The sequence below is a fragment of the Clinocottus analis genome, unplaced genomic scaffold (assembly GCF_023055335.1).
Source record: "Clinocottus analis isolate CAN_PGR_092001 unplaced genomic scaffold, fCliAna1.0.p SCAF_14, whole genome shotgun sequence".
In the NCBI taxonomy this organism is placed as follows: domain Eukaryota; kingdom Metazoa; phylum Chordata; class Actinopteri; order Perciformes; family Cottidae; genus Clinocottus; species Clinocottus analis.
Window position 1 is genome coordinate 15,562,266 of NW_027175865.1, and position 17,321 is coordinate 15,579,586.

General features: G+C 48.8%; 2 protein-coding genes across 4 annotated transcripts in view; one reads left to right on the forward strand and one right to left on the reverse strand.

Annotated features, from left to right (window-relative positions):
- The first annotated feature begins 44 nt into the window (after window positions 1-44).
- On the forward strand, window positions 45-5,116 carry yars1 (tyrosyl-tRNA synthetase 1). 2 transcript variants are annotated; one of them, XM_068575601.1, is made up of 14 exons: window positions 45-124; window positions 822-891; window positions 999-1,145; window positions 1,260-1,435; window positions 1,715-1,844; window positions 2,015-2,095; window positions 2,246-2,338; window positions 2,451-2,586; window positions 2,674-2,759; window positions 3,128-3,263; window positions 3,383-3,495; window positions 3,605-3,798; window positions 3,893-4,034; window positions 4,408-5,116. In XM_068575601.1, exons 2-14 carry the CDS (start codon window positions 835-837, stop codon window positions 4,516-4,518), a joined length of 1,602 nt encoding a protein of 533 aa, XP_068431702.1. In that variant the 5' UTR covers window positions 45-124; window positions 822-834; the 3' UTR covers window positions 4,519-5,116. The 2 variants fall into 2 exon arrangements, with proteins under 2 accessions (XP_068431702.1, XP_068431703.1); XM_068575602.1 differs by having other exon boundaries at window positions 55-124; window positions 825-891.
- A 75-nt stretch (window positions 5,117-5,191) lies between these two features.
- nhsl3 (NHS like 3) overlaps window positions 5,192-17,321 on the reverse strand; it is a 34,044-nt gene continuing 21,914 nt past the window's right edge. For both annotated transcript variants that reach the window (XM_068575005.1, XM_068575006.1), the window contains 8 exons: window positions 11,833-11,991; window positions 11,620-11,663; window positions 11,373-11,511; window positions 10,717-10,824; window positions 10,478-10,638; window positions 10,196-10,393; window positions 6,801-10,104; window positions 5,192-6,389 (listed from right to left, as the gene is read on the reverse strand). In XM_068575005.1, the coding sequence (XP_068431106.1) occupies window positions 6,349-6,389; window positions 6,801-10,104; window positions 10,196-10,393; window positions 10,478-10,638; window positions 10,717-10,824; window positions 11,373-11,511; window positions 11,620-11,663; window positions 11,833-11,991 (4,154 nt within the window). In that variant the 3' untranslated portion in view covers window positions 5,192-6,348. The remainder of the gene's footprint in view (window positions 6,390-6,800; window positions 10,105-10,195; window positions 10,394-10,477; window positions 10,639-10,716; window positions 10,825-11,372; window positions 11,512-11,619; window positions 11,664-11,832; window positions 11,992-17,321) is intronic.

The following is a 17,321-nucleotide window of genomic DNA, read 5'->3' on the forward strand; positions in this document are numbered from 1 at the left end:
CTGCGCTCGATTGCTTCTCTCTGGACTTCACGAGCAGTCGATCGCAGAGTTGACGCCGACGCTGATGCAACACACTGACAGCTCCTTCTCAGCCACGTCTCGTTGTAAGAAGACCGGTTCGTAGGTGAGTCAGTCAGCCGGTATTTGTTGTTGTCTTCACGGGGACCTGGTGCTGCTTTTAGACAACCTGAAGACGGAGAAGACGGAGAAACCAAAACGGTTGTAGTTCATAACCCGAAACGTCGCTAAAGCTCGGTAACGTTAGCTGAACATGGGTTTGCTGCTAGCTAGGTTAGCTCGTTCATTCAACAACAGCGTGACGTTAAGGGAGCTAATTTTGAGATAATGTCTTAAAGTTGACAGACTGGCCCATTCTGACACGCATAATGAACTGGGGATCTGATAGTGAAACATAGAGGACCTTTCTGTGCCGTATAAAAACGTATTACCTCAAGATCCGAGTCATTTGAACGTCTACGTGACTTTTTTCGGTGGCTAACTTACTCGGATGTAAATGCCGAATATATTTGACAAACTGTCAGGGTCTTCTGGTGAATTCGGCTTGTAGAAAAGTCAAGCAGCAGTTTATTTTTTCATAAAATGTCACAAAGTATAGGATGAATTCTCGCTGCTCGCAACAAAAGCGCAGTTTTTGGAGAGGAGAGAAACGTCTGAGAAATTGTTGCGTCATTTCCTGGTCTGTGGCTGAGAGCAACACGACACGAGCAGTGATTTAACATAGTGTGAACTAAAACATGCCACCAAGCTGCTGCCATGGACTCGCACTGTGCTTTTCAACCCCCATCTTCTTCCTTCTTTAGAAGACTTTGCGTCATGGCCGATCAGCTGAGTCCGGATGAGAAGTTCCAGCTCATAACGAGGAACCTCCAGGTGGGACACACACACACACACACACACACACACACACACACACACACACACACACACACACACACAGTACCTCGGTCTCACTGATCTCCTCAACGCGTGTGTTGCAGGAGGTCCTCGGAGAGGAGAAGCTGAAGCAGGTTCTGCAGGAGAGGGAGCTGAAGGTGTACTGGGGCACAGCGACCACCGGGAAACCCCACATTGCTTACTTTGTCCCCATGTCCAAGATAGCGGACTTCCTCAAGGCCGGGTGTGAGGTGGGGGATCTCATCCAGCGTCCCGTCTGTCGTCAGATAATTTGATTTCATCTGCACTTCCTGGCTAAATCAGCGCTTCCTGTTTGCGCTTCTTCTTCTTCTTCTCTCCCCCAGGTCACTATTCTGTTTGCAGACCTGCACGCCTTCCTCGACAACATGAAGGCCCCCTGGGAGCTGCTGGAGCTCAGGGTGAAGTACTACGAGCAGGTCATCAAGGCCATGCTGGAGAGCATCGGCGTGCCGCTGGACAAGCTGAAGTTTGTCAAAGGAACCGACTACCAGCTCAGCAGGTCGGTTTCCTCACATGACTCCAGGATTGAGGGGTTTATTTATTGTATTTTTTATTCGTCAACAATGCACAAAATGCAGTTGTTGCCCATTTTCTACATCAGAAAAAATCGGGGCAAAGCAAGAAACGTTGTGCATTTATCTGTGCAAGCAGAATTCAAACCGTGGCAGACAGCATGGCCGGCATCTGTACATGAAACATTCTCAGAAACATACTCTGCAACTCGCAGCCGGGAACTGATATTTGAGGTCGTTTTTTTTCTTTTTTTCACGTTCGTCAGAGAGTACACTCTGGACGTGTACCGCCTGTCCTCCATGATGACGGAGCACGATGCGAAGAAGGCCGGAGCTGAGGTGGTGAAACAGGTGGAGCATCCTCTGCTGAGTGGTCTGCTGTACCCGGGTCTGCAGGTAAAGCCACCGTCTGTACCCATAGTGATGACATGAACTACTTTATTGCAGTGCAATATCCACATATTGTGATATAAATATTCCAAATAAACTTTATTTTATTTGATAAAGTTGTTATATGCTGTTGATGATTGATTTGCGTATTAAATGTGATTCATCTTTGCGCTCAGGCTCTGGACGAGGAGTACCTGAAGGTGGACGCCCAGTTTGGAGGAGTTGACCAGAGGAAGATTTTCACTCTGGCAGAGAAGGTACCGCCATCTTCGTACCGCATATCGAAGCTTATAAATAGATAATTTATAGAAATGACACGGTCAGCAGGATGAACACATGGAGCAGTTTTCACGACTAAAATCTCTGTAAACTATCGATCCTGACCGAAGCCTCTCCTCTGCCTGCAGTACTTGCCTTCTCTCGGTTATGCTAAGCGCTCACATCTGATGAACCCGATGGTACCCGGACTGACGGGGGTCAAGATGAGCTCCTCGGAGGAAGTACGACACAGTTAAAAAAAACATATATATTCATGTATATAAATATAAAGTCAAGATGTGTATGAACGTGTTCTGATGCTGGTGGGCATACCATCGTCTCTTTTGTCTGCAGGAGTCAAAGATCGATCTGCTGGACTCTCCTGGAGATGTGAAGAAGAAGCTGAAGAAGGCTTTCTGTGAGCCAGGCAACATCCTGAACAACGGAGTCCTCTCCTTCGTCAAATCGGTCCTCTTCCCTCTCCGCGGAGGTAGAAAAGCTCTCCGTCTGGTGTCCCCGCTTCAGACTTTTCCCCTTCCGCTCGTGCGAGTTGATAATTGGGATTATTGTGTTTCAGAGTTCTGCGTCAAGAGAGACGCCAAGTGGGGCGGAGACAAAATCTACACGGCGTTTGAAGAGCTGGAGAAGGATTTCGCTGAGGAGGTGAAGTACAGATTGGGTCTGAGACCAAGTGATGGAGGACAAGAATCACCGTGTTCAATACTTTTTTATGATTATTAGCAGCTTTCATGATGCTTTTCAGTGATTTACTTCATCACACGTGCACTAAAACAGACGGCACTTTTTAAAGGCAACAAAAAATGTTTAACTATTATTGTAAGTAAAATGTGAGTGAATGTTTTCCCCCCCGGCTCCCAACATGCTTCTCAACAGCCGTGAGAAGCAACAAGTGCAAGAGAGAAACTGATTATTTAACAGCGCACCTGAAGTTTGGTTTATTTCAAGTCTGATAGAGGTTCTTAAAGTTTATTCCTGCTAAACGTCGTCATCTTCTCCCCTCTGACTGACAGTCGGTGCACCCAGGAGACCTGAAGGCCTCCGTGGAGGTCACGCTAAACCAACTGCTGGAGCCAATCAGAAAGAAGTTTGAGTCGCCTGAGCTCCGCAAACTCAGCAACAATGCCTACCCCGACCCCTCGAAGACGAGTGAGTATTTTACCCAGCAGCCCCTCTGTCTACCTCTCGCCATCCTGTTAATCCAAAGGCAAACATGAGGGGAGGTGTATCAATTATGTGTGTGTGTGTGTGTGTGTGTGTGTGATCAGAAGGAGCAGGAAAGGGTGCCAAAGCAGCAGCAGGAGGAGGAGGAGGAGATGATGATGAGCTCGCTCCCTCCAGAGTGGACATCAGGGTGGGCAGGATCATCAGTGTGGAGAAGGTAGGACGCCTGATCACATGACCAGCACGCCGTTTCCTCCTGACGTGTGTGTGCGTGCGTGTGTGTGTAGAGAAATGACTCTTCATCTCTCTCTCTGCGTGTCTTCCAGCATCCGGACGCCGACTCGCTGTACCTGGAGAAGATCGATGTGGGGGAGCCGGAGCCGAGGACGGTCGTCAGCGGCCTGGTGGCTTTCGTTTCCCAGGAGGACTTGCAGGACAGATTGGTGCTCGTGCTGTGCAATCTGAAACCCCAGAAGATGCGAGGGATCGAGTCTCAAGCCATGCTGCTGTGCGCCTCCATGTGAGTGTTATTCCTACACAACCACGCGCTCGGGTTCATTGTTTTTCTTTGTGGTAAATTCGTTCACTCACTCCGATTGGTTGTATTCTTCTAGTGAAGGGGAGCCCAGGAGGGTGGAGCCTCTGGACCCCCCAGAGGGGTCGTCGCCAGGAGACCGGGTCTTCGTTGAGGGACACGAGACGGCCAAACCGGACGACAGACTCAACCCAAAGAAGAAGGTGTGGGAGAAAGTGCAGGTATGTTTGAGTCAGATTGTACCGCTACGCTCTCCATCTCTCGTCAGAGTGTTGCACCTTTAAAACAAACGGCCCACGAACACGTCCTCCTTCAGTTTGCAACTTTTAAAATAACAAATCAAACACATGGTTTTGTCTTCAGCCTGCATACCGCACGTCTTCCTAGCTTCTCTCTTAAAGAGAAGCTCTTCTAAAAGGGTCAATACAACGCTTTCCTCCCTTCAGAAATAGACCCGGTCGTATTAAATCAGGAAGACGTATGAAACAACATTTCAGGGTGCTACAAAAGCAACTCGATCATCACTGAAAGTCTCATTGGAATAAAACTTGACCGCACGTCCGTAACGATTGTGTCTCGTCTCCGTCTCTCCAGGCCGACCTGAAGATATCGGACGAGTGCGTGGCTCAGTGGAAAGACAAGCAGCTGATGACCAAACTAGGACAGATCACATGTAAGACACTCAAAGGAGGCAACGTCAGCTAGACGCGTCCTCGTCCCGCCACCGGAGCTGAACGCAGCAGCCGCGCTTCAGCTGGAGTTCTTTCCTGGAGAATTATGGGACGAAAGTCTCGGATGCTTTGGACAGGCTGGGACAAAAATCTGTTATCTGTTACCTTACATTTTATTCTTGAAAGTGTACAACGCTGTGATTCATTACTGTTTCTTTTTTTTTAAACCTGGTTTTCGTTGGTGTTCACACTTAAATATACAAATATAATACGAGCGTTTCTGCTGACGAGACATACTGTCACTGAAGATAATGAAGGGTTTGGGGTTACTTCATCGCACTTTGCTCCTGGAAATAGCTGATGAGGAATCCCAGGTGTTTGAAGAGGGACTTCATGATTCAGTACTTCTTGTGTGTTGATGTGGTGAAGGTCAGGGTCAAGCGACAACCTGATGAATAAAACGTGTTTTATGGGTTTCAGACAGCAGATACATATATCTAGAAAATCAATATTCCATGTGCCTGTAAGACAAAGGACGCTTGTGTGTACTGAAATCAATATCTAGACATTAACTGTCTTAAAATCAAATGATGCATCAGCTCTATTATGAAATAAACGCTGGCTGGACTCTGTGTCTGCAGGAATATATATAATATATATATAATATATATAATGGGGTTTGAGTCAGACGAGAGAAAGGAGGGGAAACACATTTTTAATACACTTACATTTTATTTATAGAAGTAACTGTACATAATTCTTTATAATCATCAAGACGTACATTTTTGACCCGTTAGGAAGAGTCAGTATAATTCACTCACCGATGATTTTTTTTGCCGGGGGAAAGCATTTTGTGCAAATAGTGACGAGCTGGATTTGCCATCGAAAAAAAGGTTTGGGCTAAAAGTTTTAGACGTAAAACATTTAATAAAAAAAGGCTGACGTCATAATAAATCTACTCCAGTGTATCCACCATCCAGGGCCGATGGCATCGCCGCCCTTCAGAGTGGTTTGTCAGGTTGAAACAGATTCTTAAATATTTCATATTTGGTAGGAAAAGGTGACCGACAGTGCTACACGTGGAAAACAACCACACATAAATAAATAGGATGCTTGTGTCGCTGTTGTGCTTGAGAGATTTCTCAGAACGTCTCGACCGTGTTGAACCCAAGAGGGGATCGTGTCAAAGCGCTCAGCAGTCGCTGTGATCGGATGCTTTCCCACGTTAGCTTTCCTGCGTTAGCTCTATAGTTTGTTGTCCTTCCTCTCATTCTTGTGAGTGCGGCATCCCTTTTCTACTCGCATACTATTCCAGATATATCTATCCACACAGTGAAAAACAAATGTTTTTACTCTCGATCTTTAAGCCAAGAAGGTGATAAAATGCTGTTTTGTCCAGTAGCGGATGCCTTTTTTTTTTTGACGACTTCTTAAATGTGTATTATATTACAACAAGGAGAAGAAGAAAAGAAAAAACAGACTTGACAGACAGTAAACCTCTGTACAGAAATGCTTCGTCTCTGAGCTGCAGTGACCACGACCTATTTCCACCTCTGGGAGGCGCTCTCACACAAGCCAAATAGTTCAGTTCAGCCAACGTACACAGTGTCATCCTGAGGGCCGTAGAGAGATAAACTATAGCTTAGAAAAATACTCCGGAATAAAGCTATCATACGAAATAGGGAGCAACACTTTTTTTTCTTTAACTTTTTTTTTGCATAAATATGTAGGAAGGCCATTACAGGCTAAGGCTTTTGGAGAAGACTCAACACACAACACTGTGATCGTGGAGTTAAACGTCTCAGTGATGTCGGTCCCTGCTGAGAGTTGTCCTTTCACTCTTTGCTTTGTTTGGCGTCAGCTCTCAAAACAGTGTTTCGATCGTGTCCTCCGTCACTCGCGTAGCTGAAGAAGAGAAGACAAGAGGAGGTTAGACGATGACGGCGTCAACGTAACACAGTGACAGTAACACACTCCAGGAGTATTCTGTCCTAATCTAATTCAGCGGGGCAGACGTCATCACAGGCTTCAGGTGGAGACTGATAGAAGCACATTTGACTGCAGAGAGCTGAAGGCGAGTAACGCCGTTTTGTTTGCTATTGTTTTATTGGAGAAACAAAAAATACGCTGTTTTGAACTCTATGTGAAAATTGCTTAGCTGTTCAATATCATGGTCATGCTGGAATTTGCACTGTGTGTTTGTAGCTATTGATTCGTGCTCATGATCAGCCTCAGTGAGTTCACACACTCGGCAGCCGCACACTGAAGCTGATGACGGCAGTCTTTCACGGTCAGAAGCGATGCGGCTGCTCTTACTCGTGGTCTCTGGAAGTGGGTTTCCACCGGTGCGCTGCACTCCTCCTCCCGCCCCGTTTCCGCCGACGCCGAAGTCCGTCTTTGCTGAACAAGCGGTTAGATTCTGTGAAGTACCGCCGGCTGGTTTCTTTGCTACCGGCGGAGGAACCTTGTCCGACTTCACGCCGCCGTTGGAGAAAGCGCCGCAATTGGATTGGTCGGCCGCCTGCGCGAGCTCGGCCGCCAAGCTTTGCTTCAGGCTCTGCTGAGTGTCGGGCGAGGAGGCCGCCGCGGCGGTCTCGAAGACGACCCTCTTTGTGCTCCTGGAGAAGATGAAGCTGGCGGTGGAGGCCGGCGACTTGTGCACGTCACACCCCTCGGGGACGGAGCTGTAAGCCGAGGGTCTCACGCCCAGTCGGGATGGAAGACCATCTCGAGAAGACATGGCGGCAGTTTTCATCCGTATGGCTTCCTGTAAGCGCATGGAAGGGGTGTTGGGCCCCACAGGGGATGTCTTTACCGCCTGAGGGGGAGATTTCAGTGACAGAGACTTGCGGATGGGCTTCTGTGGAGTGTTTTGAGGTCCTGGGATTGAGACCGAGCAGGTCTCCTGGCCCTGGTTCGTGGACTTGTCCTCCGATGGAGCTTTCCCCTGATCCTCAGTCATGGTGACCGCTCGGAGACGGACCATCTGAAGCAGGGAGGGCGTGACCAGAGGTATGTTAGCGTCCTCTTTGGGGATGGGTGCACTTTTGTGGCGGGACAGCAGCTCCTTGCTCCTGGCGTCTCGGTTCGGTACGCTGGGCTGCCTTCTGAAATTGATCCCGTGGGTGAAGTTGTCTGCTGGTAAAGTTGGTGCTTCTGGGACAGCAATGGGAGGTTGGCCGCTGACGGGAGGGAGCAGGAAACTGCAGGAAGGAACCACAGCAGGGGCCGATACCGGGCTCTCTGCTCTTGCAATGGGTGGCAAAGGGGACGCCACCACTGGGGGCGATGGGACACTGTCTGACACGGATACACAGTTTGAAATTGGTCTGCGCAAAACCTCATCGGCGGTTTTAGCTTTTGAAATTTGCACGACAACCTGTGGTTGGGTGTCTGTTACTGTTTGAGCAACAGCAGGAGGCAAATCTGGACTTAAACCAAGTACAAGGTGCTCAGTTGACCCCCCGACTGCCTCCGTGGGTCTTTTTGAGGCGTCGAGCTCTGTGACACAACTGTCCATCACATTTGTCACACTGTCTGTCAGCAAGGGTGGAGGAGGTGGAGGAAAGTCCACCTCATCTCCTCCGTCAAAGACAGAGTCCCCCTCCATAGGAGGCGGAGGAGGTGGCCAGCAGCACTCGACAGCGGGGCTCTCCTCCTGTACCCTCTGTAACTCATCTGGTGGCGTGGACACCGATGAAGGTGGCGTCTTTCTCGCCGGAGGAGGTGTAGGGTGGTACGCTGGGGGAGGGGTAGGCGGTGGCGAGGCCTTGCTGATTTTGGGGACCTCCACAGAAAGTGTCTGCATGGACGTGACCTCGCTTTTCTCCGTCACGTCGTCACTTTCAACGACTAAAATTGTCACCCCGTGCTGTGAGGAGGTTGCATGGTCCTGAACATCTGCCGTGTCGCTGGTGCTGGTTTTCTCTCGCTGGCGGTCCAGGGACGCCTCTTTGTTCAGGGCCGTCACGGGTTTCTTCATGACAGGAGGAGGATCTTTCTTTGGACTCTTGGGGTCCTTCCATGCAGGGCTTCCTTCCCGCTCTTGTTTCTGAACATCTGCACTTGCTTCCATCCTTTCTTCTTCGGTACTTGAACATTCCCTATTCTCCACCTCCCTGTGAACACCTTCAGGACCTGTTTCTATCGGTTTCTCTGACAATTCTACGACAGATTTGTCTACGCTTGATGGTTTTTCCTCTGAAACCGGCATCTCCCTGACGGCTTCGGTCTGCGTTCCCGCCTGTTTAACCGTGCCGTCTTGTGTCCGTGCGTTGCTGACGTTCGGGCACGGTCCACACAGGAGCTGAAAGCTGCGTTTGTTGTGAGCCCACGTCTCCGGAGGAGGTGGACACGGCGCTTTGACTTTGGGAGGTGGCGGGATGTTCAACAGCTCTCTGACTTCCGCTCCCAAAGTCGTACGATGGTTTTCCGGAGGGAAGTCTGTTGCAGCAGCTGTGGTGGGAGATCCCTGTGGAGGCAGAGCGGCGCTACACTGGGACGCATCTGGATGGACCGGCTCAGATGTGCCGGACGACAGAGAGGTAAGCGAGGAGGAGGGAGAAGCCGCTGAGGACGAGGCCCGAGACACTGCTCGCTCGGGTTTGACGGGTTTCTTCTTCTGCTTGTCGGGGGAGGTGGCGGAGATCCCTTTTGGGGAGAGTGTCGGAGTGCCACTCTGACTGGAGTAGCCGCTGGAAGGGGACATGGTCCGCTCAAATTTCCCTTCTTCCGAGGGAGTTTTCTGAGGGGAGGAGCTACCGTATTCTGGCTCTGTTGCTCCTCCTGCCTCAGTGGAGGAGGCTCGTGTGGCACTCAAGGGAGTGGAGGAAGCATTCGGACAGCCGGACCCAGTGGAGTTTGACACGAGGGCGGAGAGCTTAAGGGTGTCTGCAATAACTGATTTCACCTCATCCTTTGCTGCAATACTTTCGGACCCAGAGTCATTGAGATCCACCAGAACCATGGGGTTGCTCCTGATCTTATTGCTATGCAGAGAGTTTGTTCTCCGTGGGGGCGGAGGGGGTTGCTTGGTCTTCAAAACCGACATGTTGCGGGTGAAATTCAGTTTGGCCTTGTCATCTTCCCCAGCAGCCACTGACCCTGAAACAGTCTTCGATCCTTGAACTGTAACAACGGTTTCCCTGCTGAAGCTGCTCACTGAGCTCCGGAGACTGATGAGGTCTTGGTCTCCGCTGGACTTCTCCGTGTGGACTTCCCGCTCATTCAGACTCACTTTCCGGGAGTTACCGCTCCGCGTGCTACCCTTGGAGGATGCTGGGGAGGAGTTTGAAATGACGGTCTTTGAAGACTGCGTCTCGCTCCAGTTCAACCCCGAAGCCGACGAGGGCATCAGTGGGCAGCCGTCGTGGGAATTGTCAGTTTGGTAGCCATCGCCATCGCCATCGCCATCTGATCTCCTGGACAACAACGGGCTGACCGATAAGTCCCCGGATGCGAGGCTGCTTCTGCTCACGGTGCGGCCTTGATTTACACTGCCGCCACGCGTCCGGCTGCTGCTGCGGTCGATTTCTATGACTTCAATGGAGGCTGGCAAGACCGCATTCGGGATGATTGTAGACAAGTAGGTGGCCTGAGGAGATATGGACATCACGGGACCCTAGAAAAAACAACAGAAAATGTCAATTCCACAGCTAATTTTCACAGACGATTACATCTTGAAGCCATATCCTAATTGATGTGATTCTTACCTGGGGCTCCTGGAGGAGTCTAAACATTGTTGAAGGACAGACGGAGGAGGAAGAGATCATGCCAGGTACTGCGAGCGACTTGGGCCTCATGGTTGTGGCGGGGCCGAGGTAGGAGCCGAAGCCCTGGTGGTTGAAGGGCTGCTCGTCTTGGTACATCGCCTGGAGGTGCTTCCTCAGCAGCTGTTCCTCTCTGGATGCCTTTAGGGGAAGAGAGAAGACCATTCTTGAGTGATACAAAAAAAAGTAATGTATTTGACACAACTATTGTGGCAAACCCTTTACCTCCAGCTCTGAAAGATGGACCCTCGCTCCCTCGTTATTCGCTACTGGAGTCCCTCCATCAACCGTTGGAACGATGACTACACCTGATTGGCCGTCACTCGGCTTTCCCTCGTGATCGGGGGGAGAAACAAGCTTCTGGAAGGTTGAGCCTCTGTGCAATGCTGCGGAAAAGGAGGAGATCACTGTCAGCAACAAGTTCACGTTACGACTACTGGTTCAGCTCCACGACGTGGACGTACCAAGCTCCTTCTGGACCTGGTTGGGAATCCCCATGATGGTGGTCCTCCGGCTTCTCTTCCTGCTCTTATCGAGTCTTTTAACTGGATTCAGAGGCTTGAATGTTGAACCTGAACAACAGAGAAACTGTTACTGAATGAGGAAGGGTAATTCTTTTTCTATGAAAAAGCCTTATTTGGCAAAGGAGAAGAAATTGTTGAAATAATGCATGACAACACACTGAAACTCAGTCGCATAATATATGATAGTATTTTGAGCAAGTGGCTTCTTCAGAGGATTTTAGAAAAGATGTTTGATATATGGACCAGAATACCAATCACACTTCCTTTGCATGCACACAGACACACACGCGCACACACGCACACTCTGCCTTACAGCTGTGATATGCAAAGGCAGTCTGAGTGCTGCTCACTTCACTTACAACTTTTGAGAAACGTAAAATAAGCCTCAGCTGTGTGCTCGTGTGTTGCTTTTCCTTTGATTTCACACCATCAACTGCAGAGGCACCAAGAAGCTGAGCGCGAGACGTGCATGCTAAATAAGTACGCGCTCAAGATTTGCCATGAAGCAGCAAACCCGGGGAACAAAGCGCAAACTGCTTAGCGCACTAGCTCTGCGATTAGCTCTTAGTTTACTGAGATAAACGGCCGTGGTTTACCTTGGCGGGTGAGCGCAGGCCTGGTCGACGCAGCAGAGGTCACCGTGGTATCGGTGCTCCCGGCGGTGGATCTCGATGCCGGAGAGCCACCGCCGTCCATGGAGCTGATATCCTGCTCCGGACGCAGAGTGTCTGTTGACTGCAACACACACACACACACACACACACAGAGTATATTTTTTAGTTTGGGGGCACATTCTTAGCGTGTAGGACATGAATGACTCGCAGAGCTTTTCGGGTCACTCACAGCAACGCTCTCATCGTCAGGTAAGTTCACTCCGTTGGTGTGTTCTGTGTGAACGAAACAGACGAGGATAAGACACCGAATCTGAATACGCTGCACCTCCAACCATGATCCCATGCAATGACTGGGTAAACTATATTTAGATGAGTTTTCATTGGTACAAAACATGAACATGTGCCAGTGAGTATGAACTTGTGTGTTTCCTTGTTGTCTGACCTTCCTGCTGCAGTATCTTGAGCCCTTCCTGGGCCTCCGTGTGCAGGTCCTCCAGGTACTGCGGCCTGCTGCCCTCAATGAAAACATTCTCCTGGTAGTGCTGCGAGTTCCTGTAGTGGACGGTCAACCTCTTCTGCTCTTCGTTCCCTTTCGGGCCAGCTGTTGGGATAGTGGGGAAAAGTAAAGTTAAACGGAGACCAAGACAAACGTAATTGGCTCTTCTGAGAATAAAAAATTTCCTGTTGTTGTTGTTCCCAGAGCGTGTGCTTTGAGTTAAATTCTGGTAATTTCACTGTTAATAGGCTTGAATTGGTACCACATTAACACTGGTCCTAAATGTCATTCAACAGCTGCTTCATTACACTTCTTCCTAATTATTCTGCGCCTGCCATTTTGACCATTTCTTTTTCGCTCTGTGGAGCAAAACCAGCTGACTTTACACCAGCTCTCTACCCGTCTTTAAACCGTCTTTCCTCAGGCACTTCCTAGTCCGCTTAGGAGACAAACATCAACACACAAACAATCTCACTCAGCGGGTGTGCCCCCGCTTGTCAAAACATTCATCAGCTTTACAGTAGATCCTCTGCACCTCCACCTGTCGCGAGCGAGTGTTGACCTGTGCACCTTCGCACGCTCTCCAGATCTCCTCAGCGCAGCAGTTTGCTGGGCAGACGTCTGGGCTCGGTCCAGGCTCTCGGCTGTAAACTATGCGGCTAATCTCCCGCAGTATCTCCCTTTATAGCCAAAGGGGGATTAGATAATCTGGATTGTCCGCATGTAAAGATGCCACTGGACCCCCTACTGGGATACCTCCTGCGTGGGAACTCCCGGAGGGATTTACTCAATGCCAAAAGACAGCCGAGAACAGAACATTACGATTTGAAAAATTAAATAAACGCAAAGTATAGCAGGGCCAATCGGTGCAATCGGCTCAGTTCAGTTCTACTAAACTTCAGTGTTCAAGAGATGGAGATGGCCATGAGCGTGTGCACACAAACAAAGATGGAAGCCCTCTGGTCTTCCATCTTTTCATTCATTTTTTGATGTGACCGCCAAAGACAGTTGGACTTTAGTGGCTTGCCTGTGAGGAGCTCTCTTATTCCAGAGGACTTCATGTCAAATAGGCAGGCGAAGCTAAAGGATGAGGTTTAATTGTGTATATTAAAGATATTAAAAGACATCAGCATTAGTTTAAAATATTATGATATTGTGTTTGTTTGCTTTTCGCTGTGTAAGTTATATAAGTTGTATATTGTCCGTTAGCTAATTGAAGGCCAACGCGAGGTGTCAGCTTTCGCTCCTTTGTCGCTCTCAACACTGCGGCTCTCAGTCTCACCTGGTAAGGTAACACCGTGTGGGAGTGGAAGTGCACACTGTACATGTTTGTAGACACAATGCCCTCCCCTGTGTGCGGCTGTGGGAAATCTCAGCTCATTGTGAGCCTTGGACGGTCTGATGCGATCCAAGAAACGGAGACCACGTTCAATACGAAACCCCTGCACGGTGCTCATGTCCCTTCGTCTCAGGTGGGTCTTTTATTTGCTCTCACTGCCAGTTGTGATTAATTAGAGAAGGAGCACTTCAGGAGATTCTGCCAGACCCCTGCGGGAGGTTTAGGGCTTTTTAGTCGATTTAGACGATCGGCAAAAAAAAAGAGTCAGTTAAGCCCCTTATCTCCCCCCGAGCAAAGATTGCCTTCAACTCTAATTCTGGCATGCCAGTGTTTCTGTTAGTGTCAGACACAGAGACACGGAGCTAAATCTGTAATCATCATCACGAAAAGCAAAACATGCTATAAACCACCACCTCACAACCTCAACACAAAGGTTATAGGAAGTATCAAGTGTCGGGGAAAAAAAGGTCGTCTGAACTCCAGAAACCTCAGTCAAAGCAAAGTTAAAGAGTATTACTGTCGTGTGAACGTTCACTTCTGTCAGCAGCCCGAAGCCGCAGCCCGGCGGACTCCTCCACGTGAGTCAGCACTCACCCTTCTTCTTGAAGACCGACAGCAGAGCGCGGATGCTCTTCCTCAAGTAGACCACCATGCCGACGCGAGAGCCATCAAATCAAAACATTGCGGTGAAGCAAAGTCCAACAAGTCCCTTTTCCCCCGTCAACTCTTGTTTTACAGGAAAAGATCCAGACGCTCTGAACTCTAAGGGTTGAAAAATGATGAAAATCTTGAGAGGCGTTTGGTCCGAGAGGGACCGTATAGAAGCCCCTCTCCTCCTTCTTTCAGAGGGACTGTGTAAGGACAAGCGCACAATAAGATCTGCTTCCAGCCGAGCAGCCTGTCCCAGCTGCCTTATCCCCGAGTCTGATACCCTCCTCCCTTCCCCCTCTGCTCTCTCTCTATGTTGCTCTGTCGCTCACTGGCTCTCTCCATTGCCATCCTCTCTCCATTGTCAAATGACGAAACCCCCCCCGCGAGCAAAACGGCTGTCAAAGTTCAGCTTTCAGGAGGCATCCGCCTCTTACTGCCCTCCGTACAGACACGTGGGATTGTGAATGCAGAGAGCCTGGAAAGAGAAAACTATGAATAAATAAATTAACAATTTGAACAAAATCTGACCTTTCAGCTTCATCTTGAGGGATTCTGACCCACAGGCCGAAACCACTCTGTTAAGGGTGTACATGAAGGTTGGACAGTGAAAATGTCACAGAATATATATTGGTGGGAAATTGCTGGCTTACACATTAAACATATTATAATGAATACAACTTAAATTAAATTGCATCAGTAGAATCTGAGAACAATAAACATCTTCCTTTGCAGTTAGAAAAAACAGGAATGTAATAATTTAGACAAAAAGGAAAAGTGTTTCCCAAACTATTTTTTTTTTTCTGGGGACCGATTTCTAAATAAATTCACAACCTTATCTATAAACAGAATCTCCAGGCCGCGACCCAGTCGAGAGGCTTTAAATGACGCTCTCCAGCTTCTGCTATAATGATGTTTTTATTGGCGCGAGTGCGGCACCTGAAGGGCTTTCCCCCTTGTGTTTACTAAGAGGCAGTTCAAATTGTGACTATAATTAAAGCTCAAACTACACTGTAATCACTGATATATTTCAGGGTTGTGTTGTTGTATTTGTCCTCGTCCTTTCCCTAATGAAAGCCTTCAGCAGCATCGCATGCGTCTGACGCTCTGTCTCATTATCTAAAGGCTGCTGGGGCGACATTTGACAGTAGAGGTTGTGTCCTCACAGTGACAAAGCTAAACAACAACTATTTCAATGCACTTTCTTCACTGCATCACTGTCTTCTTTGCCCCCGTCTCTGCCGATCTCTCCTCTTTCACATCTCTCTCCGTCTCTCTTCCTGTCTGCCCCTTTGCCTCGTAGCCACAGAGGTCTAGCTCCAGTTAAAAATAGCTGACGCAGCCTTGGTTCATCATCGCGGCTCTCACGGCGCTGTGTGCGCGCCTACTGATGTTTCCTGACAAACTGCAGAGGGTACGAAATACAACACGGCTGTGGAAAAAAAACCAAGTACGATTCTGTGCCAAATATATACAGCCGGTGCCGAGTTCCACAGGTTATCTCCCCCTCTGATGGGAGCAGCACTTGATCCTCTGGCCTCTCTGAATGGATGTTTGTTTCCTGATGAAGAGGCACAGCAGGGGTGCTCCAGCTGGCCCCACACAGCCACTGGAGCACCAGCTGGAGGGTGCTAACGCAATTACCTTCATCCGTACACGCGCCCGGCCCTGCTGGCGCTGGAGGAACAGGTGGGGAAGCCGAGTGGAGAGATGTCTACTCCCGGGTGTCCAGGGTCGGACCGCCCAGCCGGAGGTTGCTGCCGGCCTCCGGGTTCGAGCGGGGGGCTTGAATAAGCCGAGGCCTTCGGGAGAGCAGCTTTAGACACGGGAGCCGTGCCAGAGGATTAGCTCTGCCCGTGGCTTAACCTGTCCATCTCTTCACCTCACACCCAGACGTTTTATTTCCCTCCATAAGCACTTCTCATCGCAGTCTCCTGCTGAAAAAACGTCTCATTTTTACTCCCTTTAAAAACATTTTTCCACCAAAACTTGTTTGGATGATATCACTCAGGCGACTTAGTGATGCTTATTAGCTTCTAATCCATATTAATTTGTGCAAGACGGTTTACCAATATGGGACATGTGGTAGGGAGCTTGTGAGCACAAGAAGAAGAAAAACAAAAGCACTTTGTTTTGCGGCAATATGACCCTTTAAGTCCCAAACGGTCCCTTTTCCTTCTACAGCCAATCCCCCCGATGCAGACCTTTACTAAGTGCCAATTTTGGGGGTATCTGGCCCAGCCTTTGTACCCCCTGTTGTTCACCAAGACCCCTCATATCAATATTCATTAGAGAGCCCAAAGAGACACCATCTGGTCTTGGGGAAGAGGACAGTGAGGGGGCTTCAGATGCCTTTGACTCACCATTCCACTGCAGAAGCTAAATACCAATGTGAAAGTAACATATGCTGATTTCAAGCTAATGTGGATTCCCTAAACTACACGATGTAGCTACGGAGAGGACTGTGTGTAGCAAAACTACAACCAATACAAGTGTCCGTGTCTTGTTAAGAGGCTACTCAGAAACACCTCGTCCCTGTGAAGCACTAAAGATAATATTATAAATCAACGGAGCCGACGGTTAGCAGGTCAAACAGTCTGTTGGAGGACAATCAGAGTTCAGGCAGACAACAGAAGAAGCTTGTTCAAATGTCAAAGGGCAGAAGATGAACTTCTTGTTAGCGAGAGCCCCATTTAAAATAACAATGATTTAACGTTGTCTTTTTCTCATTTATAGCTGCCGTAATCTGACTGATTTTGATTAGATTCATTTATTAAATCATGTATTCAGCAGAACATTCACTGACTGCAGCTTATTAAATGAATGATGACAATGAAACCATTATTAAGACATCTGGGATTTAATACTTTGACATAACTAAATCATTTACAGAATGACCAGACAATCTTGACCCAATGAATCAGTTTCACCAGAGCAGACACAAACCTCCTCTGTGTAGATAATCTAGTCTTTTCTAGCACACACGTAACGTCTCTCCCTCTAGAAGGCAGCGCAGCGACTCCGACTGCATGTATGAGACTGCAAAAACAGCAGGTCATTGGATGAGAACATTTCCTGTAGATAAACAGAGCCAGTTTGCACTGATGGCGGATGAAAAAGCAGCTAAATGTGAAATATGACTCCCAGTGGACTGACCAAACCCAAGCTCTGACGCTAACACACACGCACGCAAACACACACTCATTGGAAAATGTAAAACCGTGGGTTGAGCATTAGATCATCTCATGTCCTCAGCTCAGTCATTGGCTGCTCAGAGAGAGAGAATAAAAAGTGAGAGCTGTTCTGCCTTTTGTTGTTACCTCATCATCGGTATCAGGTTAGCGTTCGGGCCGCTGGGCCGTGAGAGGAGCAGGGTTTCCACTTCATGCCCGACTGGGCTTGAAAACAGCCACTGTGTGTGTATCAATGGACATGTGGTTCAGTGACT